The following is a 23,262-nucleotide window of genomic DNA, read 5'->3' as shown; positions in this document are numbered from 1 at the left end:
ACAAAAGAAACTCGTCAGAGCGCATACACCTTCTTCATTGCTTGATAGAAGACGAAGATGGGGTATACGAAAAACACCACTAGGGCAACCCGTCAACTACTTTATAGAGCCGCAGCTGGCGGGGGGGCCTGTTCTTCTGCCACAGCACCTCTAAACGGAAGTTCCACCTTCTGGGGCTCCTGTGGAGTTGCCTCGCCAGCCTTTGCAGCAGCCTTCTTGGCCTTCTTGCGTTCCTTATCCCTCGCTTTGTCGGCTGCTTTCTTGGCTTTGGCTTCTTCATCCGCCAGGCGAGAAGCTTGCGTTCCACCATATCTCTTTCTCCATTCGTCTTCTTTCTTCTCGTCGATCCGGCTGAAGAGATAGGCAGCCTTGCCAATCTTGTGTCCGCCAGCCAGCGCGCCAGGGGTCCACTTGTCTGGGATATTCTGCAGAGGGGCATTCAGCTGCTCAACAATCGATGCCGCCGTTGACGGCATGTATGGCGAAGACACAGAAGCAATAAGGTATGCGAGGTTCAGTGCGAGACCAATAATAGCATGTGTTCTGGCAGGGTGTTCGGCTAGGTTGGCATTATCAAGACGGCCAGCGAGGAGGATATTGCCTTTACCGGAGATATCCATGAGTTTCCTCAGACCGGCACGCAGTCTCACAGCCTCCAAATCGGCATTGTATTCCGCGAGAAGAGCATTGACCTCAGAGATGAAGTTGGGGAAATCGAAAGAGTCGTCCTCGTAGGTGGGAGAATAGTCTGGAATAACACCGTCGAACTTGGCATTCACGAACTTAACCACCCGGTTGACAAAGTTACCAAGATTGGCAAGAAGCTCGCTGTTGTTGGCGGCGATGAAGGATTTCCATTCGAATTGGGTGTCCCCAGTCTCCGGTCGGTTTGCAAGCAAGTAATACCGCCAGACCGAAGGTGGAATACCAGTATCCTTGACCGAGTCTCCAAAGACACCGACTCCTCTTGACTTTGAGAACTTGCCATTCTCGTAGTTCAGGTATTCGGTAGTGGAGATATGGTTGAGCATGGTCCATTTGTCTCCAGTTCCCATCTGCGAACCTGGGAAAATGACGGTGTGGAAAGGTACGTTATCCTTGCCCATGAATTGATACAACTTGACATTCTCAGGGTCTCGCCACCATAGCTCCCAATCCTTCGTGTAGTTCGCGGTAATTGAGGGATAGCCGATAGTGGCATCGAACCAGACATACAACACCTTCTTCTCATATCCTGGCAGCGGAATTGGCGTCCCCCACTTGAGATCGCGCGTAATACTGCGTGGCTCCAGACCCTTATCAAGCCATGATCTTGTGATACTGATACCGTTTTGTGGCCAGCCTCCTTCGACGCTTGATTTGGCGAACCACTCTTCAATGGCCGGTTGAGCTTTATCAAGTCGCAAAAAGATGTGGGTTGTGTCTCGTGGAACGGGTGTTGCGCCATCTATCTTGCAGTGAGGGTTGATGAGCTCAAATGGGTCAAGCAGAGCGCCGCACTTGTCGCATTGATCGCCTCGTGCATCATCGTATTGGCACTTGGGACACGTGCCCTCGACAAAACGGTCAGCCAGAAACGACTCGTGCTTTTCACAATAGGGCTGGGTGGTTGTGCGCTCCTCCATGTATCCGTTCTTGTAGAGCTTCAAGAACATATCTTGGGCAATGACCGTCTGCTGGTCTGTTGTTGTTCGGCCGAAGTAGTCAAAGGCAACCTCGAACCAATCGTAGACATCTTTATGCTTCTTGTGGAATTCGTCACACAACTCTCGCGGCGTCTGTCCCGTCTCGAGAGCCTTCGTTTCGGTGGCGGTACCATACTCATCCGTTCCGCAGATGAAGAGTGTAGGCCTGCCCCTCAACTTGCTGTATCTCGCGAAGACATCGGCACTCAGAACACTTCCAACAACATTGCCAAGGTGAGGCACATTGTTTACATATGGCAATGCGCTGGTGATGAGGATGTTCTGCTTGCCCTTCTCGGGCAGGATGATCTTTGGGGATGCCATTGCGTGATGGTGTAAGGATTGTGGAGGGGCAGCTTTTTGCGAGGTATTTGGGAGTGGGGCATGAGTCACGCTTTTCCCGGCGAGGCTGCGACATTCTTTAGCGAGAGGGCTGCCCACCAACAAGGCTGAGCTCAAGATGAAATCAGTACCCGTCCCTTTGCTCTGGGATGGACAGAACAGGTCTATTACTCAACCGCTCGTGCCGTTCTGCATGGTCCTTATACGCATGGCTTGATTAGTTTATATATTTCAAGGTCTCTGACATAGGTATAAAGATATCCTGCCTGTCACGTGTCCGCCCCAATTTATCTCACCAATTCGAAACCCATTTTTCAACTTCTTCTACTGGAGAGCAAAATCCTAAACTCATCTGCTAGACCCTCGCCACCGATCCAAAATGGCCTCTGGTACTTTTGATGAGGTTTTGGGCCTAGAAGAACAGTTTTACGATGAGGGTTACCAGCAAGGATTGGCGGATGGAATCAAAGCAGGCCAGATTGAAGGGCGAACCTTCGGGCTTGAAAAGGGGTTCGAAAAGTACGTCGAAAGCGGACGACTCCACGGGAAAGCACTCGTCTGGGCAAACCGCACCCCTCGTCCCCAAAGCAAGACCGCCACAGGGCCAGAAAGCAACCCTCAATCAGATAGCCATCTCGCCGCCTCCGGTCTCAAGCTCTCAAATCTCCCAGCCAATGCAAGGCTCGCAAAGCATGTCAAGATATTGTATGCTTTAGCGGAATCGGAGAGCCTCTCCACAGAGAACACGGAGGAAGCGGTGTCGGATTTCGATGACCGTTTGAAGAGGGCCCATGTAAAAGCCAAGCTTATTGAAAGGATGGCTGGCGAAGCTAGGGGAGAGGCGACCGCGAGCAGTAAGGACGGCAGTATTGAAGATGTTAGTGTTTTAAATGCGAGACATTAAATACTATGGGTAGCTGGTACGCCTTTCGACATCCAATATATCATTTTGCCCTATCTCCTGACCGGCAATTGCAGTTACAGATACAGTTGGCTAGTGTTGTCGATGCATAACATCAAAATCGCCATCTCAGCCATCTATCAATATCAGAGAACGGACCGCCGATAGCATACTCCAAGATGTGAGTTAGTCTATAACGCTCCAGTTAGAGCTTGAAGCGGAGAACGGGAGCGCTCAAGAACCCCGGAATCGATGTGCATATGGTCGAGATCCATAATTATTATCCGTTTCAAGAATTAGAAGGCGGGGCTCGAGCATCCTCTCCCTGGAGGCTATTGCCTGAAATCAGTGGTATACTTAAATCCATCAATTGGACAGATGAAAAAGATATTTTGGTTCTGAGAGTCCAGAGGGCGGTACTTCATTACAGAGCGGTGATCGTTGGGTTTTCCCATCCCTTATTATGGATAGCGTTAAATGAATGGATAACTATCCGCCCTTGCGACTAGATAGTGAAAAGAAGGGAGGGACCGCTGTTGCAACTGCATCATTATCACCATCGTCAAATTGGAGTTTCACCAAGCCATGGACGTTGATTCAATCGCCTCCTATCATGCGACTGACAGCAACCTAAAAAGCCTTCCCACATTATTCGTAAATGCAAGGTACCGAGCTGAATGGAAGGCCAATAAACTGACTATCGTGTCTATGATTTAATTTGCTTCTCTCTATGTCTCTCTACGTCTCTCTACGTCTCATTTCGTTAATCATTCCCTCACTGAGCCTCCGGCTTCCACCCCTCATCGTCCGTACTAACGATCACCTCATGCACCTCCAACCTCTTATTTACAATCTCCTCCCCATTAACCAAATCATTTTCCCTAACCCTCTTATCCGCCTCCTCCTCAGTCGGCGCAATTCCCGCCTTCACGTGCCTAGGGACCAATCTCTTCCTCGCCGTCTCGAAATCCACATCCACGAACCAAAGCTCATCCATAAGCTCCGCCGCCGTCCTCCAGGGCTCCTTATCCAAACTCAGATAATTCCCTTCAAACACGAGGATCCGCGTCGTAGGCTCGATGGGTATGTCGTCTTGGACGGGGTCTTTGACCGCGTGGTCGAACGACGGTGCGTAGAGGGTCTGGGATTCGGGTGTTAGGGGCTCGCGGACCCGTCGCACCAGGGCCACAAAGGCGTCGCCGTCAAATGTGAATTCTGCACCGCGGCGATCATGTGCGTGCTTGGGATCTGGCATCGCGGAGAGCTGGGCTCGGGTCAAGTGGTAGCCGTCCATGGGCACGAAGCCCGCGATGGGAGGTGTGGATGTCTTGCCATGGAGGCCAGAATAGAGAGCATTCAGGCGCTTGGTAACCGTCGAAGCCAAAGTTGTTTTGCCTAGTAATTTCCTATTAGAATTATATATCCAGTAGAAAAAGAGGGGTAAAGTACCAGAACCTGGGATTCCAGAAACCGCAATCAAGAAGCGCTCAGACGAGGGAATTGATTGGAATTTTGCTGGACTGTGCTATCAGTCATGAACTAGACTGCTGGGTTTCGGGATTTACCCCAGGTCTTCTCGACCAGTCGGTTTACCTGATCCTCCATATTGCTGCTTTGGAAACTTGGATGAAAGTTCGAGGAGACCTTGACGTTACGCGGGACCCCGCACTACGGAGTAGCGAGAATCCCCTCTGGATGCGAAGTGACATCAAAACCGAAGCTTTTGCGACGAGACTTCAGCCAGGGTCTGGAAACTCGAAACCAACAACCAAAGAGTGGAGTCGGGAAGCGTCAAAGAACTGTGGAGGAAGGATTGGACAGGGGACCAAATGGAAGACGAAGCGGGAGGGCTTTTCGACATCGAAATCAGTTCTGATGAATCAGTCGATGAATCAGACAAAGTCCCTCGAGACTTCCAGTCTGAGGCGGACTTCGAAAAGCAGAGGCAGGAATGGAAGCCAAAGAATGAACTAGGAGAAGTAAGTCTAATCTAATTGCATATTGTCTGAATCAAGGGATGAAAGGCTTATGCTTTGAAAGATTTGGAAGACGCTCAAGCTTCCTGTAGATAACCCCTCGAAACCGGAGTCTCAGACAATCCTACATGCTATTGAAGAATTGTACTTCTTCGGGAGATATAAAGAGGCAGGGGAGGTTGCGGATGAGGTGCTGAAGGGGAAGCTTAATGAGGATTTCAGGAAGACAGTCAACGACTATAAGGGCCGTTGCGAGGCTAGATCTATAAAGCCTGCGGACAAAGAGGACATTGATACCAGTCAGTGATTGAAGACAGTGTAATGACACATAATACTCGATTGTTTTTTGGAGCAAGATAATCAGCGGTTTAGTAGTGATCAGGATCTGACGAATCTTGTAATACAGGATTGGGAGATTTAAGTGAGGATTTGTCCCATCTATCCATTCACACACAGCTCTCAATAGCCCTTGCGTTATACTTGCATCTGCCGACGAAGCGGGCAGATAGATGTACAGCTCAGATTCAGAGCCCCCTCTATTCTCGTGTGAATTGAACTTTCCCACGACCAGAACGCCACCGGAACCTGTATCTCTCCGGAATGCCTAGAAACTCCAAACTTTTGTATGCCCACTCCCAAACACAATGCCGCTGATCGCTCTAAAAAATAGCAACGCTAATCGAAAGATGAATCGTGTCTAATCGTTCATGTATCGCTGGATCCTCAAATCTCCATCCGTCCGTCTATGCCGTCATCGTGCCGGAGGCTTGCTCCTTCTGTTTCTCTTCACTGAAGACTCTCCGGCTCATCGCAAGAACAGCCTCGAACCCTTCCTTTCCTTTGCGGGCGTTTTCGGAAAATCTGGTCACGGTGGCCTCCTCCACGGCGTTCTTAACCTTCTGCCATCCACCACACAAAGCTGTAATCTTCGCGTCTTGTACAAACTGCGTTCGAGTAGCGTCGAGTGGTTTATAGACAACTGTCTCTCGTACGTTTAGGATATTTGAGAATGTCATGTTCGACGAGGTCATGGTGACTTTTTTCGACACCGGATCAACGTAGGAAGTCTCGAAAACATAGGAGGTGTCGAGGCCTCCGAGAAGCGAGTTCACCCATTTGGGGGCGCTTTGTTTGCAGGTTATGAGACGCTCAGTGCGTAACTGATGGGAGTCAGTATCTTAGCAAATGACGGTGGAGATAGAACGATGACATACTATTCCTGTCGCAGGATCAACATGTCGCGATAGAGTGTCGACGGCGATTACGTGGGTAGATTTTTCGTTCCATGGGCAGTACTTTCTCCAATTTGCAGTCGACACCTCCTCCCAGGAGTAATCGAAGGTACATTCGTTTGCAAAGACCTTCATGATGGTCGCGTGCTTGAAGTACTAGTCAAGAATTTTTGAATTTTTCGACGCTGCGGCGCACGGAGATTGTGGACTCTAACGGGTGATAGAAGTACGGATTATAATCAGAGTGGATATTGGTAGTGTACAAGTCAGACTGATGGCTGAGTGAATGACCACAAAAAGCGCAGAAAAGACCTTAGAAACGAGTTGTAGGTAGTGAGTTGTAGATGATTGTAAGTGGAGAGGAGATGTGAGTATTCGATAAGGAGCCGGGCCGTCAAATATCGGAGAAGCGATTTTTCTGCCGGACCCGCCCCCTTGTGACACCAAGCACGGAATACGGTGACGGGGTCACGGGAGAGATACGGACGAATGATATCCCGGGTTTCTCTGCGGCTTTCACGATTCATCGTCGGTCGTGCCGGCGATTACTCAGCTATCGAGCTTCGATGCGTGTCTATAGTTGTCTATTATTGTCTACAATGTCTCTCACTCTCATTATTCACGGTGAGAGAACTGAACGAGAAGAGTTGATCATTGCCATCGGATTCCGCACCACCTGATTCGCCCTCTATATCTTACCTTACTCCGCAAATACTTCTCCCCTCCCCTCTCATTCCCTTTTCCCCGGATCCTTTTCCCTTCCCCTTCCCCTTTCCCGTACACGTGATCTTTCTGGCCGGTTGATCGGAACGGTTCCATTGCCACTACAGTAGCCAGGACAACTTCACGTCTACCTCGAATACCTTACCTTAATAACCCAAGAGGCAGCTTGAGCAACTGATATGTACCTTAGGCTAAGGTATTGGCTATGGCTAGGTACATTACCTACCTCAAGCATCTTCCTGCTCGTTCATGGCATCTCCCTTCCGCTGTTGCTTTCCACATCCCGTCCTAGCCTCCTCCAGCCTGCGGATAACTCCCCCATCTCCTGGCCTGCCTCTCCCCCCGGCTGACTGATGCTCGCTTGGATGGGGTTGGGACCGTTGGGTGCACAAACCTGCCAATTCGTGCCTCTTGATAGACCTATCATTTGCTGAACCCTTTACGGAGTAGCTGGCTGTGCTGCATGTCCAGGCATATGATACTGAGTGCTGTGCGCCAGCAAGCCCCCTGGTTCAGTTCTGCGTAGCCTGGAGTATGACTACGGAGTAGGAGGAGATTACTTACCTTACCTTACAGTGCGGTGCCTTTTAGTAGACCATCCAGCTTATAATCCAACGTCCATCCTCCCTTCCTCCTGAAATCCTGAAATCCTCTCCCCACTGACTCCCTTTGCGCGCTCGACCAAGAAACCTCTATTGTTGCCGCGCGCGACTCAAGAGCCATATCACATCAAGCATCCTCTCCATAGCCGCATATCGCCGAACCCTTATTTGCGCCAATCACAGGCCTCAATCGCGCAACAGCACTCCCCCAAGCTTCCCCATCTCTGAGAGCGCATTCCCCGTTTTGGTGGTCAACTAGAGGTCCCAGGAAAGCGCACATCATGGCCCCCGAGTTGAGAAAGCGCAAGGCGCCCGCGACTGAGCCTGTTGCAGCTCCGCCTGCAAAGAAGAAGGAACCAGTTGCAAAGGCCGCCGCAAAGGTCAAGCAAGCTGTCTCCAGCCGCGCAAAGGAAGCTAAGACCAACGGCGCATCCGGCGCGTCAGGCGCATCCAAGATCGCGGTGGGAGACACAATCGACCTCGAAGGATTTGGCGGCGAGATCGAGACCAACGATGGTACGAAGACGACACTCAAGTCGCTCGTCGATGAGAGCAAGGGAGGGGTAGTTCTGTTCACCTATCCCAAGGCATCTACTCCAGGCTGTATGTAGTTTCGCGTCGCGATGATTTCAACGATGCACATGTCCTTCTAACACTGATCGATCTCAGGTACCACTCAAGTATGTAATTTCCGCGACGCCTACACCGATCTCACCTCCACCGGCTTTGCCATCTATGGTCTCTCAAAGGACTCGCCAAAGAGCAACACTACTTTCAAGGAGAAGCAGAAGCTCCCCTATCCTCTTCTTTGCGATCCCAGTTTGACCCTCATCTCTGCGATCGGCTTGAAGAAGCAGCCCAACGGTACCACCCGTGGAGTCTTCGTTGTTGATAAGTCCGGAAAGGTCCTTGCTGCCCAGGCAGGTTCTCCCGGAGGTACAGTCGATGTCGTCAAGAAGCTTGTTAGCGATGGAACTACAGCAACTGATCCAGCTGTTGAAGAACCCAAGACGGAAGACACTGCCAATGGCGCCAATGTAGCTGAGACTACCGCCAAAGAGGATATCGCCCAGGCTGATGTGGCAGCTCAAGTTGCTGATACCGCCGAGAAGATTGATAGCAATGAGGAAAAGCCTGCTGAAGTTTAAAAGGTGTCAAAAGCAGCTCAATACAGTGGTGTTCGTGCATGCATGCTGAGGATCAAAATGGGTATGGAAAATGGTCGGAAGGCGGCGGCACTTATGAAATGCTCTTTTTGCGGAATGACTGGATAGGTCTGCATTCAAATAGTGTATAGTTTATACTCATGGGTTTCCAGGTTATTTTCCTTCCCTGTATTTGGCAGTAATTAAAGTCACTTTGATAATGCCGTATCTTCTTGAAGCAGACTCCGTACATTAGAGCGAGCAGCGTTTCCAGAGCAGCGCCTTTCTGTCAGGGCGCCATTGGACTTCCGGAAAGGTACTCCTGCATGGCGGCTATCAGCGCACAAGGAAACACCACTAGTCCATATGCAATATCATCATCGTAGCAATGCAATCCAGAATGTGAAATCAAACCGTAGGGGAGCAATGATTTAGGGCATCATGGTTCCCGTATCCGGATAAACTGCGGATAAACCGCGGCCGCGCCTCCGAGTCTCCGACGACACCTCAAAACATCTGCTGCTTGAACTCGAGCTTGTTCAACTACACAACAAGTCAATTGAGCACTCGCTGCACGACCGAAGGTCAACATGTCGTCGCAAAAGGCAGCAAAGGCTGTCCAAGCTGGTAGCAGGGTCATCCCCGTCAGCAAGGTATGGTGCCCTCCATTGCTACTTGCATACTATGCGCCTCTCCACCCTGATCAATCTTCCCCGAGCATATGGAACTACCACAAGCTAATCGCAATCAACAGAAATACACCGTTCAGTCCACTGGGATCTGGGAGAAGATTCGACGAGCCTTCGCGGTCGACCCAAACCGCTCTAATGGTGTCCCATTGAACCCTCAATTCCGTAACCCACCCCCCGGCTCGAACGAACCGTTTTCATTCATCGATCCTGTCACTATTCCCGCAGGTGACATCGCCGAGAACCCATACTGGAAGCGCGATGCACGACGCGCCTATCCCCGTCTCTCAGTCGTATCTCAGGGCGACGTTGTTGGCCTGCTCAGCCTCGGAAGCCAAAGTGCACCAAAGAAGGAGCTGATCGGTGAGGCTGGAACGAAGGAATTAGTGGAGGTGAAACAGCAAGGAGAGACTGGTTTGGCTGCTTACTTTAATGGAGGCAAGGGAGGAGTGTTGGAGAGCTTCGGGAAGGATGGTCTGCCTCCTTTGCCCAGCGGTGCGAACTTGAAGGCTGGTGCCGATAAGTACCACTTGACCCCTGAGAACGCTTATCCTGAGCAGTGAGTAGAAACGTTATTATGAGATGGAAAGAGCACTTGCTAATATGATACCCTAGCTACCCATGCCGGACATTTCAATAGAAGGGGCAATAGAGAGGCGTTGGCCATGTAAATATCTTTTATTCATCAAGTTAGGTGCGATCTCGAGGCGTGATGACGAAGTGCCAATTCTCCTGGAGACAATGAAACATGATTTCTCGTCAGTTTTCTTCCCCCCATATCCCCTTGTGCCGATCCTGTGATTGATCTAGTGTCTCATGGCTTCCTTCACCGGTAATAAGCATTCAAGAATCACCATAATGGAAAACAGATCACATTGTCAGTAACTGTCGCAGAAGAACAGCTGCGAATATCACCCGTCCGAAAGCTTCAGGCCCTACCCTGAGCTTCTTATTACCGTCATACTCGTACATCATTGTAAGAAGCCATCCTTGTTATCCGCATCGGCACCCTGGAGTTTGCCACCAATCCTAGAAAACGTCTCTCTGGGAAACATCATCCTCGTGATGAACATTACCAGGGGAAGAACATCAAATAGCTCCCTCGTCATTCTCGCCATCGTTACGATGAGCTCCATCCCTGTTATTCTCATCACCATGCTGGGGTCCACTGCCATCGTGGAAAACCTCGCTCTGGGGAGCATTATCCTCGCTATGCACACCGCCAAAGGGAAGAACATCGCCATGATATTCGAAGAGGCCATCCACGTCGCGGAATAGTTCTTCATATTCATCTGAGGCAGTATACTCCTGGTAAGGATTCTGGAGCCCATGATGGGAGAAACCAACACTCTGGAGTGCATTAGTTCCATCGTGAATATGCGGAAGAGCATTCGCGTGGTGGTCTTGAAGAGCATTCGCTTGGTGGCCTTGAAGAGCATTCGCGTGGTGGCCTTGAAGAGCATTCGCGTGGTGGCCTTGAAGAGCATTCGCGTGGTGGCCTTGAAGACCACTCTCACCTTGGAAAACGCTATTCTCGGCAGTCTCGATTTTAAGGGGAATAACTCCATCTCCCTCAGCAACGTCCTGATTCAAAAACTGGAAACCACTATTAGAAGAGAAACGAACGGGACATGAGATGGGATTCACCTCATCCTTGTTTTGGAGAGAATCATCATGGTGATAGTACCCAGTGGTTGATTGGCTTTCATGATCGACACCATGGTATGGGGCTGTAATCTTGTCATGGCCACTTTGGTCAGCAGAGAAAGCTTCGATACCTTCCTGGTACGCAAGCTGCTCAGGGAAAGGTGGTACACCATGGTCATGCTGGTGCGAAGCATGATGATGTTGCTCGTGGTATGCAGTCGGTCCATAAATTTGGTCATCCTGCTCGTGCTCTCCATCGTTGGCGTTGTTGCGAGGAATGCCGGCGTTGTTGTGAGGAAGGCCGGCGTTGTTGTGAGGAAAGCCGGCGTTGTTGTAAGGAAGGCCGGCGTTGTTGTGAGGAAGGCCGAAGCCAGCGATTTCTCCGTTTCCATGATTCTCTGTGCCCTGGGCAGTCGCAGTCATGAGACCCTGAAGAATGATGGGGCCCTGATCACTCATAACAGTGACGGCGCCCTGTTGCATCTGCCCCACTCCATTGTTCGTTATGATTTGGACATTTGCCAAAGTCACCGCAGCCCTGTCCGCCGCTGTGCCCAGTCTCTTCAGCGCCTTGGCCGTGAGAACATTACCATCTGTGGAAGATTGCCATGTCAGCGCAAGTGCCCCTTTCAAGGAATCTCCATGGACTTACTGGCGAAAGTACAGTAACCACCTTCGACGTTAAATTTGCAGTTTCCACAACTGCCATTATACATGCCTGGGACTACCACGCACTCGGTGAAAGTGCCACCTTTAATCACGCATTGCGCGCACCTATTCAACTGCACAACTCCCCGGCTAGTAATCAAGGCCGCCTCCATGTTGTCGCGACGGCTGTCAAGAATATCGGACTTATCTCTTTTGGCCCATTGTGGGTCACGAAGCTTTGGCATCTGCTCGAGGGTGTTGTAGTTACGGTTGCGCACGAGGCCCGCAGGGGTGGCAAGATTGACTGGTCCCAAGTTTGGCGCGGTCATTTTGGCTGTTGAGACTTGAAGACTGACTGCGCGCGAAGATCTTGGTGTGGCTGTGGTGAATCGCGGATCTAGAGCTCTCAAAGTCAGAAACGCGTACTCGGGGCTTTGTTAGGGGAAGAAGAGGCTGCGCGTGATATAAAGACAATTGTGCTTATTGTTCTTTGAAAGAGAGTGTGTGTCCTTGAGGTGGGATCAACTTACTTGGTATGGATCTGAGGCAGCTGTTTTGGGTTGGAAGAAAGAGAATTATCAAGATGGAGACAATAACGGTGCCAGTCAATTGTCTGACTGGATCTAAGTTACTGAGTCAGTCTTCGTTATTCTCCGGAAGCCCCTCCTGCTGAGGACTGTATGTGGGTGGGTTACTGACCTGGATGGTGGGGATGGTTGGTGGAGGAAGAGGACTGGATCCGGAGGTGAGGAAGATGTCCTTAAATATTCCTTCTCGTTGTGGATGCTCTCTCCTAACCCGTTTAGGATTATAAACAACCTGTCACGACTAATCAAGTGATACTCAGGTATCGAGGCACACACGTAGACTTCGAATCTACGAGCAGAGGAACGAGAAGGGAAGTACCTTGTGCTCTAGGTGATGGAGAGAGCTCTTGATCGAGAGCTCTCTTCCTACCACGGTTCTGGTTCCGCTTCTATGTCTTTTGGCCTTTGCTACAAGACTGCTCAAAGTGCTTCAGGATGGGAGTGGTGTTGTGCAGAACAAGACAATATCAAGGAGCTCAAGAGGTGGTGCAGGCTTTGTGTACATCTAGAAGCTGAGATATAACCCGACTTCAACAATCTGAACAATATATAACCCGACATCAACAATCTGAACAATATATAACCCGACTTCAACAATCTGAACAATATATAACCCGACATCAACAATCTGAACAATATATAACCCGACATCAACAATCCGAAACCAAGAAGATAGATACAGATTGATAATTGAAGTGCAGCAAATGTCCCCTAACTCCCTCTATGTCTGCTGCTGACCTTATATCTATTCTTAGCCAACATTACAGCGTCCCCTACTCTAAATCCCAAGATCAATATAGGTCAGAACAGTTATGCTGTAGTCTCTTGTACAAGACAGACCCCTTATTCATTGTCGTTGCGAAGCGAGACCCCTGAGTTTGACCTCAAGCGAAAATTAACCGGGAGGGGTTGTCGCTTCACTTTACGTTCTTTTTTTCACTTGTTATTTTTTTCTAGGACAAGGAAAAGAAGAAAGAAGTGAAAAAAGAACAGGCACTGTTACTTTAGTATGTATGTATGTGAATTTTCTTGAGTTTTGGAAAAGTGTGAAGGTGGTGATTAGAAGCTCTGGGTTGCCCAACTGCCGCACGGGAAAAAAAGAGAAGAATAAAAAATTAGAGGAAAAAAAAGGAAACTAGGCCAATGACCAGTCTGGGGTTCGATCCCAGGACCTTTTGCGTGTTAAGCAAACGTGATAACCAACTACACCAACCGGCCGCTTGTATGTTTCGAGAATCGCAGAATGCGTATTAGAGATTCCAGAATTTGGAAAGTCGCATTAGCAAGCAGCTGTATCACATGGCTGGCTGATTGAAAGGCAGTGTGGAATATAGGATCTTTTTAGAGGAAGAAAAGAGACTTGTTCCGTCTAGAGTCTGGGCTTGCTTAGAGAGGACTGAAAAAGCTTTGGAGAGAGGTTGATCTTTTTCTTTTGCGTAGAGGTAAATTGTAAAAGACCGGTGATCCTTCTAGGTGAAAATAATCAACATAGCAGTGCAATACATATAGTAGCAAAAAAGAACAAGCAAACTGCAAGGAAACAGTTGACTAGGGTATCATGAGGAGTTTATTGTTCTAATAATTAGGCTTTCAACTGATCAGCGTCTCTCAAAAGACGCAAGACATCAGAAACAAGATATAGGCTACCAGCAATGACAATAGGCCCTCCTTCAGCAACAGCAGTTGCCCAACGTAATGCACCCAATATATCGGAACCAGAATTGTGCAGTTGAGTAGCATCAATGCCAGATGCTGATGCTACGCCAAGAATCTCCTGAGGAGCCATAGCTTGAACCCAGGGCATCCCATCAACAGGTCCAAACTGAACAGCGGCCACACTATCATCCGGACGTAGCAAGGGCTTCAAGATCCCTTCAAGCTCCTTTCCTTGTGAAGCTGCAAGGATCCAAGTCACTCTGCCTGCTTTGCGCAGCTTTTCATTCACATATGAACCTAGAACCTCCGCAGACTGGACATTATGTGCGCCGTCAAGAAGGACCGTCTCTTGACGACCTGTGACACCTGTGATACTTACAGTCTGCAAGCGTCCTGGCCAATTGATATTTTTGATAGCGGGTATGAGGCGATGTTGAGAAGATTCCGACTTCGGGTATGCCAGCTGAAAGGCTGTGTAGGCGCAAGCTAGGTTCTCCCATTGATGAGGCTGGAAATCCTTTTCTGAGAGCCCATGGAAGAAAGACGACTCAGTTGAACTGAGTATCACATCTGTTCCAATTTCTCTTGCGTGTTCTTTGACGACTGCCTGAACAGGGGGTGGGTTGCTCCTGTCCAAAACACAAGGAACGCCTGGTCTCATGATGCCTGCCTTTTGTCGCGTAATCTCTTCAATTGTGTTCCCCAGAACAGATTGATGATCCAAACCAATCTTTGAGATGACAGTCACAGCTTTGTTCTGCAAAGTGTTTGTAGCATCTAATCGACCGCCTAGTCCAACCTCTATGACCCCCATTTCGATTTTTTCCCTGGCGAATACCTCAAAAGCGGTAGCCGTAAGTAGCTCAAATTCTGTTGCCCCAATTCCATCCTTTTGATTTCTCTCTGCCGTCAGCTTTTCCGCTTCGAGGAAAAGAGACTCTTGCACGGGTTGCTCATTGACCGTGATGCAGTCCCAACGATCAATCAGATGTGGAGAGGTAAACCGGCCGCATTGTACGCCACTTGCGTGGAGCATAGCAGACAAGTAGGCGCATATGCTTCCCTTACCATTGGTGCCAGCGACATGTATTGCTTTCCATGGCTGAGGTGTGTAGCTGAGCAAGCGGCTGATGCGCGCCAGTCCAAGCTCAATCATCTTTCAGGGAGGTCTTTTCCAGCTAGCAAACAGGACATTGATTAGTAGGAGACTTGCGCCAATAGATAGGTAGATAGATACATGATTGTGGCCATTCCTTGTGGTTGTGAGCAAGCTGAACGTGAAATAGGTAGCTCTGGTGTGGCGGACGGGCCTGACAGCCTCTCGACTTTTTAAACAGGGGTCTTGGTGGTCAAATGCTGGTCCACTAGTGGGATCTACGGAGCGCTTATTTCTATTTAGATCTTGCCGAGCTTCGCTTACCCGTCCCCTTCACTTTCGATCGACACCTACTGGCCCGCGCTGTTGCGCAACAACAATCCGTTTATCACGACAAGAATCAAAAAATCATCAGAAAATCTATCAGAAGCATCTCTTTCGTTGTCGCGCGATTCTGGAAGATATAAGAAGTCACTGCGCGACCCTGGATAATCTAAGAAGTTTCCGTCTTGTGTTTGCGACTCGATCAAATCCTTTCGTCTCTTGAAATGGGTCTACCGTAAGTCCTCGGCCTGCCCAGCTTCCCTTGCTGCTTCGTTTGCGTGTAGTACTAATCGGGTCGCCAGAATATTTGTTGTGCCTACCGAGCCTGATGCGGCATCCAAAGCAGCAGAGAAGGTCACATCAGGTCCGCGATCTTCAATTCGACGGCAGCGCACTGTCCGCGGTCCTCACGCGCGCCTGGCGGCCGAGACGCGAAGAAGGCGAATGCTGGGTTTGGTCACTGGTTTCAATGGCAATGGGGATTATGAGGTCTGGGAAGGCCAACGCACGTCGCCTCCACACGAATCCGGAATACCTCCTGTCGCGTCCTCTCAAGCGCCAGGTCCGCGCATGTTTGACGATGAACGGATGAGATTGCGCGACACACTGAGCTTCGAGCGTCAACATACAACCAACATGGAAGCTGATGGGCCATTACTGCCCCCTGCTCCCGAGTCCAGAGACTACCACCCTGTTGCGTTATCTCCAGAGGCACAAAGGGAGGTACTACGAATACACGAGATTCGAAGAAATCTTCAAAGACTTGCGCGACGGCGGACAGCACCTACACCCCCTTATACCGAGACTGATATCGCGTTGATCGCCCGGGTGGGCACGGATTCTCCTCGCCCTGCATCATTAACGCCTACGCTTTCGCCTTCTCGTCAGCTGACACTACAAGACCTTGAAGCTTCAATGACCTTTGGCAGGCCTTCTCTAGAGAGGCATGATTTCACAGTGCGAGAAGCACCAAATACATCTGATGTAAGTGTGGATATTTCAATTGCCCTCTAATATCTCCTTCCCTTGCGTATGGACGGTCGCTCGAGGTTATTGTCTCAACAACAACATACCGGAAAGACCTTACTAACTAATTCCCTAGCGATCGGCAAGACCAACGTTATCAGAGAGAATTCAGGCTCTTACCCGGGTATCAAGCCATTTTGAGAGATCACGCCGTTTTCTCCGCCAACAACGTCTGGATGGACTTGGCGACCGAGACCGTAGCCTAAGTCCGGATGGCGTAAATGCATGGGATACCCTTCTCACGAGTATTACGCCCGACCCTCAGCCACCAAGCGCGGGATCTTCCTTTGCCTCTGCGTCTGCCGCAGCGGCTGCAGTCTCGGGCTCTGCCGACTCGGACCCGGGACCTGCCAGTCCGTCTATACCGAGTTTGGCACCCGTAGACGATCCTTCTGCCCTTCGTGATTGTGATATATCAGACTCGGGATCGAATACCGAAGAGGAGGAGGAAGATATATTCGAACTGCATGGCGCAAACCTCGGTACAATGAGGATTATTCGCCCTTTCAGGTTATCATGGGCAGATGTTGCAACAGCACGACCAGGTCGTACTAGTACAGAAGACACAGAGCACTTAGGAGGAATGCAGCGGATTATTTCACGTCTTGCAGAGCGAGACGACATACCGGAAGAGTGGTGGAGAATGGCTGGTCTGCGACGCGAGCCTACGAGTTGAGGGATTGATGAGGGAAAAAAAGTTAATGCGGTTAAAGGTCCGATAACAACGATTGCCTTGTGATACCACTTTGTACTGTACTTTAAGCCTGTGCTGATATTATCCAAAAGAATCCAAGCGTTGTTTTCTGGTCTGCTTTGAGATTGATGTTGCTGCTGTGAGTACTTGCTTGATTTGGGGCCCTTGTAGTGGGTCGCTTTTATGATGCACCGCTTTCCAATCAATGATGCCACGGATCTATGGAGCCTAAGTTCCTGATTGTCCTCGCTGACTGCAAGGGCTCTTTGTGTGAGGGAACTGGTAGCTGCGGAGTCAGGGGGTTAAGGCTGAGAGCAAGGGGGGAAGATATGTACCTAGGTAGACAGCCAGTCCTATGCCGCTCTGCTGTCAACATGCAAGAGTTCTCCAACAGCATTCCCAATCTCATGAATTTGTGATTGACCAATGCGAAGAAAAGAAAAGGTGATTAACTGCTGGGATTGACGCGCAAAAATGAAAGCGGGCCCTACACCGTCGAGACCATCGCAAGGTCGATTTTGTTGACCCGAAGCCGCCCTCAGCCTTACATGCAGGTGAATCCATGCAACGCTTGTTTGCCATTTTGCGCCATTTCCAATTTCCCTTGCGGCTCCCGACCTTCATCATTCAAGGAGCGGCCATTCCTGCACGAATTTCCTCGGCAGAGAACGTGGCATGCGAGCCATTCATCCAGTATTTACTGGCGGAGTATCAACAGTAGTGAATGGTCAAGGTCAACAACTCGCGTGCTCGCGCTGCCAGGGTCAGGGCCCATATACGCAACCTGGGTCATAGTCCCATAACCCCGCGATACCACGATACCGCGACGTGAAACGAGGATCTGCCAACAAGACGCGAGTCTCTATGTTTGGGATGCGATCCTCCATCTGCCAGACTACTCGACATCCTCTCTCCGTTCCCTGAACCCCCACCCATTTCTAGGCCCGAAAACGACGGCCATGGTCCCCTATGCTCCCTCGTCGGACCGACAACCCAATGGCAGATCGGGGGCTGCCAACGGACATGGCAGAGCGGAGAGGATACCAGGCACACCGAGGAAGGAAGCCAGAGTGGGGAGAGAGAAAGCCGTTCAAGTTCCTGAACTCAAGGACTATGTACGTTCGCTCTCGCTCTCGCCCGAAGGTCTGGCTACTCTTGCTGATACAGGAATAGGTTCTTGGAGACTGTCTAGGAAAGGGTGCTTTCGGGTCAGTTTACAAGGCTCTGAATTTGGGGACGGGAGAGGCCGTAGCTATCAAGCAGATCAAGCTTGGGGACCTTCCGAGAAGCGAGCTGCGGATGATAGAGGTATTAGGGCTCCAACGATAATGGAATTCGGGGCTGACGAGTATCTAGGCGGAAATTGACCTGCTGAAGAATCTCAACGTGAGTAACGGCTATCTTGTGGCTTGATTTGGTGTGTTGACTGACACACCGTAGCACGAGAATATCGTCAAATATCTAGGTTTCGTCAAATCCTCCGAATGTTTGAGTATCATATTAGAGTTGGCTTCCCATACCCGTTCGAAACAGAATATCTGCTGACCGCCACTAGGTACTGCGAGAACGGTTCACTGCATTCAATATGCAAAAGCTATGGCAAATTCCCCGAAAACCTGGTCGGTATCTACATGACCCAGGTTCTCCAAGGACTCCAGTATCTCCACGATCAGGGTGTTATCCACCGAGACATAAAGGGTGCAAACATTCTCACGACAAAGGATGGCAAGGTCAAACTCGCAGATTTTGGGGTATCCACGAGCACGTTGGCGGGGGCCGATAAAGAAGCACAAGTTGTAGGAACTCCCTATTGGATGGCACCAGAGATCATCCAGTTATCCGGAGCAACATCTGCATCAGATATCTGGAGTTTGGGGTGTACGGTCATTGAATTGCTGGAGGGTAAACCGCCGTATCATAAGTTGGCCCCTATGCCAGCGCTCTTTGCTATCGTCAACGATGACCATCCACCGTTGCCAGAAGGTGTTTCGCCGGTAGGTCATACTTCTAGAGCCCCATCCATGATAGCTAATATTATATAGGCCGCCCGAGATTTTCTCATGCAATGCTTTCAAAAAGATCCCAATCTGAGGGTTTCGGCCCGGAAACTGCTCAAACATGCATGGATTGTAGGCTCTCGACGTACCGACGCTCCTGTAGCGAAACCGCCCGCCAATTTTAACGAAGCCGTCGAGGAGGTAAAGCAGTGGAATGAGGCCCTCAAATCACCTAATGGTACAATATCATTTCGTGCTTCAACACGGTCGAACCATGGTAGTCCCATGAGACGAGATCCGCCTCTCCGCAGTATGCAAAATGATCAAGCAAGCGCTGGTCTGCTCACTCCAGCCAAAGGGCCTCTCTCTTTGGCAAAGCCGAAGAATACCGCTGAGGCATTCCGGTCTCCAGAAAGCATAGGTGCGTGATATTTCGCAATCAGAATGGATGAATATTGACAAGATCAGGCGACGATAATTGGGACGATGACTTTGCTTCATCTATATCATCAAGCGCGCTCCATCTTCCACAGTTCAAACCGCATGACAACTTCGGAGGAATGCTGTCTTCAGATCGCCTTAAGGCATTCGCCTCTTTTGATAATTCGAATGCGGAGAGTGACAACTGGGACACCAACTTCGAGGGTGATCTTATGACTATCAAGGGCCCTCTTCGGAGCGCGGAATCTGAAGGCCATGAGCTTGAGACTATTCGGCCATACCGAGCAAAAACCCCCGTGACCACGCAGAATCCCAAAGCAGCCGTGGCACCGAAAAGTACTGGAAGGAAGGCGTCATATACTGCACCTCCACGCCAAAAATCCCCTGCGAAAGCTCAAGCGGAAGCAAGATTTGTTCTGCCATCAAGACCAACTAGTATGTATCGTGAGCAATCAGTGGAGGACTTTTCAGACCTATTTGTGGACAATGATAGCGTTTTTGACCGGCGACTTAACATCATCAAGGTCCGTGGCTCTTTGTTTGGTTATGAACGTCAGAGACTGATTGATCAATAATAGGACGATGCGCTTTCGCCGAAATTATTTCATCCTTCAGATCTCACACGTTCTGCGCAGCCCCCTATGATCACTGGTCATGGAAGTGATAGAAGAAGCCCTGCACCCCACCCTAACATTCAGGAACAATCTGTGCGGCGAACCAGATCTTCTGTAGAGATACAGCGATACGCAGAGGGCGAAGATGATGAAGATTTCTCTGACATCTTTGGTAATGAAGATATTAGCATTGATAGGGATGAGAGTGATCGTGGTTCTGAGGACGGTGTTGGAGCTCTCATGCTGCATTCTAAACTCTCAAATAACTCTTGGCTTGGTGATGAGGATGACGAGGACGATCCTTTTGCCTCGTTGGAACAAGGATTTGATGAGATGGACCTGCAGGCCAATATTGCCCGAGATAAGCATGCCAGGCTATGTACCCTAGTTGAGAGCTTAGTGAGCTCACTAAAGGTAAGAGAAGAAGAGGATGTTCTGGAGGATCGGTCCGGACAACTGGTAAGTCCCTGGTGTTTTGACTTTCTCTATGCATATCTAATGAAACCAAGCTTGATCTTTTATTCGAATCCGAGGAAGCAAAAGGCCTTATCATAAGCGCTCATGGAATGCTCCCAATCCTCGAGATCCTTGAGCCTTGTACAGTCAAGACTCGCCAAACTACAATATTGCGGCTCTTGAAGGTCGTTAATACAGTAAGTACTTCGTATCAAAATCGATTCCCACCCAATCTAACACTTGTAAGATCATCATGGACGATGTTGAAATACAAGAAAATTTGTGCTTCGTCGGAGGCATTCCAATCATTACGAAGTTTGCTGCCAGGCAATACTCGAATGAGATCAGACTAGAGGCTGCAGCATTCGTGCGACAGATGTATCAAACATCCACACTAACACTTCAGATGTTTGTCAGCGCTGGTGGACTTAACGTGCTAGTTGAGTTTTTGGACGAAGATTATGATGAAGCAAGAGATCTTGTCCTCATTGGCGTCAACGGTATCTGGAATGTGTTCGAGCTCCAAGTATGGAACCAGGAAAATCATATCTTTAAATATCGCTAACAACAGATAGGGACCAACGCCAAAGAATGACTTCTGTCGCATCCTTTCCAGAAGCAAAATCTTATCTCCATTAGTTCTTGTTCTGGATCGGGTCCTTGACGAGAAGAAGGATAAGCTTTCCGAACTCGTTGAAGGCCGCATTGTCAATATCTTCTACCTCTTCTCACAGGCCGAAAACTATGTGAAGGAAGTTGTAGCAGACCGAGTCGTACTAAAACGTAAGTTATATATCATGAGTGGAGGACGTTTCTAATTATTCCTAGGCGTCCTAAAGAACCTCAAACGCATGACGCCAGTACACCAGATCACAATGCTTAAATTCATCAAGAACCTGTCCATGTTGTCGACGACCTTAGACAATTTGCATTCAGCGAATGCAATTGAACTTCTGATCGATCTGTTGAATTACAACATGAAAAAGGCGTCGACACATTTCCGCGAGATCTCCAACCAGGTTTTGAATACCATGTACAACCTGTGCAGGCTAAGCAAGGTGCGACAAGAAGATGCTGCCACCAATGGCATAATTCCACTGCTTCAGCGTATAATGAAAACCAAAAGACCCCCTAAGGAGTTCGCCCTGCCAATCTTGTGCGACATGGCACATTCTGGCAAGGTCGCCAGGAAATATCTTTGGCAAAACAAAGGGTTGCAATTTTATGTATCATTACTGGAAGATCAGTATTGGCAGGTCACAGCGTTGGATGCTATTTTCATATGGTAAAGCAGCTCTCCTGGTATTGACATAGCTTACTAACGGTTTGATTAGGCTTCAAGAAGAGACTGCTAAAGTCGAGAAATATCTTCTCGAGGGTAATTTTACGGAGGCAATAGTGCAGTGCTTCAATGCACCGAGGGCCAGCGCATTCGATTACAACCTTCTGGAGCCTTTACAGAAGCTTCTGAGATTGAGTTCGCCAGTCGCTGCCTCTCTAGCCCGACCTGACATGTTTACTGGCATCCTCCAGAAGCTCAACAACAAGAAGGCTGTAGTACGATTGAATCTCCTGCGTATTGTTCGCAGTATATGCGACCCGAGCCAGGAAATATCAGACAGCATCTGGAGTCACAGCCTCTTCGAGGCTGTTCAGCGTCTTGCGGAGACCGACAACGCAGTATTAGTGAGAAATATGGCGAGCGAGCTAGTAAAAGCCCATCTCGAAAAGGAGCAAGAGATTGCAAGTGGTGGACGACCCCAGTCTTCAAGACGCAATAACTCATATACGCCTCCGTCTATACACCAGAGCGCATCGGCGCCAATGACCCCGACCCATGGAAGCCGACCATCGACATCTTCAGCGTTTATCGATGGCAGTGTGACTCCTAGAAGGATGGCAGTGCCTTCAAGTTATGGGGAAGCATTACATTATCGACCAAAAAGTCGAGAAAGTCTACAGGGGATGATGCGAAGGACAAGTGCAGAGCTTGCAAGCGAAACATCAGGGAGCAAGAACCGTCTTCCAAGGGCATCTGTACATCGCCCAACACACTCCTCGCATGGCATAGCCACTCCCGGACTCAGGGATGACCCATCGTCCCTCCAAAGGGAAAGTGGAATGAGAATTAGGGATGAAGCATCGTCCCTGCAAAGAGAGAGTGGAATGAGGCTTCGGGATGAATCGAGGTCAGCTGCATCACCAGCCTCTGGAGGGACGGCCCCCCAGCTGAACCCCAGACGGAGAATGCGGCCCCCAAGTGGGGATATAAACTGGTCATGACGAGAATGATAACTTTATCAGAAAATGGGTCCACGATCGCACGAATGATAGGGTCTCTCTTTTGTTCTTGCATTTTCATAGGCGTACAACGTATAGGTCGTGTTGCATAGCTTGCTGGGAGCGAGCCGGTCATTCCTAAAGGTGTAAGGGTACAATGAATGAAGAAATGCAAATCGATAATTTTCCGATCCTCATGATTCTTGCAAGTTTAAAATCGGTGATCTTTCGTACCTCTGAATGAATTAAGAGATGATACTGGGTCGTAGACTAACAAAGGTGAAATATATTGAGATATATATATGCCCCTCTCTCCTTCATAGGCGGAATAATTCCCCTAGCTTAGCGAGACCAAAAAACTAAAAGAAGAAAGGATCTCGTAACCCGTCCGGAAAAAGAAAAAAGAAAAAGGGGGGGTGGGGAGGTGGCGGCTAAAAAAAAAAAGGAAAAAAAAAAAAAAAGAGAGTTTATAAGCCAATGACCAGTCTGGGGTTCGATCCC

The 23,262-nt window shown here is 49.4% G+C and overlaps 12 protein-coding genes across 12 annotated transcripts; 6 read left to right on the top strand and 6 right to left on the bottom strand.

Moving 5' to 3' along the window:
* Positions 1–81: 81 nt before the first annotated feature.
* M430DRAFT_111771 (hypothetical protein) lies at positions 82–2,026 on the bottom strand. The gene has a single exon (XM_024861450.1). It carries the CDS (start codon positions 2,007–2,009, stop codon positions 102–104), a length of 1,908 nt encoding a protein of 635 aa, XP_024724752.1. The 5' UTR covers positions 2,010–2,026; the 3' UTR covers positions 82–101.
* A 71-nt stretch (positions 2,027–2,097) lies between these two features.
* Positions 2,098–3,089, top strand: M430DRAFT_151227 (hypothetical protein). The gene is made up of 2 exons (XM_024863188.1): positions 2,098–2,947; positions 3,006–3,089. The coding sequence occupies exon 1, from the start codon at positions 2,407–2,409 to the stop codon at positions 2,929–2,931; it is 525 nt and encodes a 174-aa protein (XP_024724751.1). The 5' UTR covers positions 2,098–2,406; the 3' UTR covers positions 2,932–2,947; positions 3,006–3,089.
* Positions 3,090–3,595: 506 nt separating this feature from the next.
* M430DRAFT_130519 (hypothetical protein) lies at positions 3,596–4,533 on the bottom strand (the record flags this gene model as incomplete). The annotated part of the gene is made up of 3 exons (XM_024862145.1): positions 3,596–4,323; positions 4,378–4,443; positions 4,494–4,533. 3 exons carry the CDS (start codon positions 4,531–4,533, stop codon positions 3,704–3,706), a joined length of 726 nt encoding a protein of 241 aa, XP_024724750.1. The 3' UTR covers positions 3,596–3,703.
* Positions 4,534–4,757: 224 nt separating this feature from the next.
* On the top strand, positions 4,758–5,211 carry M430DRAFT_23695 (hypothetical protein; the record flags this gene model as incomplete). The annotated part of the gene is made up of 2 exons (XM_024864949.1): positions 4,758–4,907; positions 4,969–5,211. 2 exons carry the CDS (start codon positions 4,758–4,760, stop codon positions 5,209–5,211), a joined length of 393 nt encoding a protein of 130 aa, XP_024724749.1.
* A 436-nt stretch (positions 5,212–5,647) lies between these two features.
* Positions 5,648–6,271, bottom strand: M430DRAFT_23694 (hypothetical protein; the record flags this gene model as incomplete). The annotated part of the gene is made up of 2 exons (XM_024864948.1): positions 5,648–6,064; positions 6,119–6,271. 2 exons carry the CDS (start codon positions 6,269–6,271, stop codon positions 5,648–5,650), a joined length of 570 nt encoding a protein of 189 aa, XP_024724748.1.
* Positions 6,272–7,742: 1,471 nt separating this feature from the next.
* M430DRAFT_93457 (hypothetical protein) lies at positions 7,743–8,609 on the top strand (the record flags this gene model as incomplete). The annotated part of the gene is made up of 2 exons (XM_024869777.1): positions 7,743–8,064; positions 8,131–8,609. The coding sequence occupies 2 exons, from the start codon at positions 7,743–7,745 to the stop codon at positions 8,607–8,609; spliced, it is 801 nt and encodes a 266-aa protein (XP_024724747.1).
* A 587-nt stretch (positions 8,610–9,196) lies between these two features.
* Positions 9,197–9,935, top strand: M430DRAFT_93817 (hypothetical protein; the record flags this gene model as incomplete). Its single annotated transcript, XM_024869790.1, has 3 exons — positions 9,197–9,259; positions 9,361–9,854; positions 9,911–9,935. 3 exons carry the CDS (start codon positions 9,197–9,199, stop codon positions 9,933–9,935), a joined length of 582 nt encoding a protein of 193 aa, XP_024724746.1.
* A 1,620-nt stretch (positions 9,936–11,555) lies between these two features.
* Positions 11,556–11,794, bottom strand: M430DRAFT_32042 (hypothetical protein). Its single transcript, XM_024866097.1, has one exon. It carries the CDS (start codon positions 11,761–11,763, stop codon positions 11,572–11,574), a length of 192 nt encoding a protein of 63 aa, XP_024724745.1. The 5' UTR covers positions 11,764–11,794; the 3' UTR covers positions 11,556–11,571.
* A 310-nt stretch (positions 11,795–12,104) lies between these two features.
* Positions 12,105–12,863, bottom strand: M430DRAFT_151194 (hypothetical protein). The gene has a single exon (XM_024863187.1). The coding sequence runs from the start codon at positions 12,826–12,828 to the stop codon at positions 12,598–12,600; it is 231 nt and encodes a 76-aa protein (XP_024724744.1). The 5' UTR covers positions 12,829–12,863; the 3' UTR covers positions 12,105–12,597.
* An 862-nt stretch (positions 12,864–13,725) lies between these two features.
* Positions 13,726–15,139, bottom strand: M430DRAFT_32040 (hypothetical protein). The gene is made up of 2 exons (XM_024866096.1): positions 15,071–15,139; positions 13,726–15,011 (listed from the first exon to the last, which is right to left on the bottom strand). The coding sequence occupies exon 2, from the start codon at positions 14,987–14,989 to the stop codon at positions 13,760–13,762; it is 1,230 nt and encodes a 409-aa protein (XP_024724743.1). The 5' UTR covers positions 14,990–15,011; positions 15,071–15,139; the 3' UTR covers positions 13,726–13,759.
* Positions 15,140–15,477: 338 nt separating this feature from the next.
* On the top strand, positions 15,478–16,955 carry M430DRAFT_14506 (hypothetical protein; the record flags this gene model as incomplete). The annotated part of the gene is made up of 3 exons (XM_024862926.1): positions 15,478–15,488; positions 15,556–16,237; positions 16,356–16,955. The coding sequence occupies 3 exons, from the start codon at positions 15,478–15,480 to the stop codon at positions 16,953–16,955; spliced, it is 1,293 nt and encodes a 430-aa protein (XP_024724742.1).
* Positions 16,956–17,932: 977 nt separating this feature from the next.
* On the top strand, positions 17,933–22,764 carry M430DRAFT_46322 (hypothetical protein; the record flags this gene model as incomplete). Its single annotated transcript, XM_024867834.1, has 13 exons — positions 17,933–18,088; positions 18,147–18,281; positions 18,414–18,478; positions 18,529–18,967; positions 19,016–19,391; positions 19,439–19,935; positions 19,990–20,484; positions 20,535–20,678; positions 20,729–21,007; positions 21,057–21,264; positions 21,310–21,766; positions 21,816–22,167; positions 22,213–22,764. 13 exons carry the CDS (start codon positions 17,933–17,935, stop codon positions 22,762–22,764), a joined length of 4,155 nt encoding a protein of 1,384 aa, XP_024724741.1.
* Between the last annotated feature and the right edge of the window lie 498 nt (positions 22,765–23,262).

This window comes from Amorphotheca resinae, assembly GCF_003019875.1.
Source record: "Amorphotheca resinae ATCC 22711 unplaced genomic scaffold M430scaffold_1, whole genome shotgun sequence".
In the NCBI taxonomy this organism is placed as follows: Eukaryota; Fungi; Ascomycota; class Leotiomycetes; order Helotiales; family Amorphothecaceae; genus Amorphotheca; species Amorphotheca resinae.
The sequence above is the reverse complement of the archived record's forward strand: the minus strand, read 5'-3'. Positions and strand labels throughout refer to the sequence as shown.

Bases quoted from the DNA above. Each gene is read 5' to 3' on its own strand.
- M430DRAFT_111771 (XM_024861450.1), bottom strand. From the start codon at position 2,009: ATGGCATCCCCAAAGATCATCCTGCCCGAGAAGGGCAAGCAGAACATC.
- M430DRAFT_151227 (XM_024863188.1), top strand. From the start codon at position 2,407: ATGGCCTCTGGTACTTTTGATGAGGTTTTGGGCCTAGAAGAACAGTTT.
- M430DRAFT_32042 (XM_024866097.1), bottom strand. From the start codon at position 11,763: ATGGAGGCGGCCTTGATTACTAGCCGGGGAGTTGTGCAGTTGAATAGG.
- M430DRAFT_151194 (XM_024863187.1), bottom strand. From the start codon at position 12,828: ATGTCGGGTTATATATTGTTCAGATTGTTGATGTCGGGTTATATATTG.
- M430DRAFT_32040 (XM_024866096.1), bottom strand. From the start codon at position 14,989: ATGATTGAGCTTGGACTGGCGCGCATCAGCCGCTTGCTCAGCTACACA.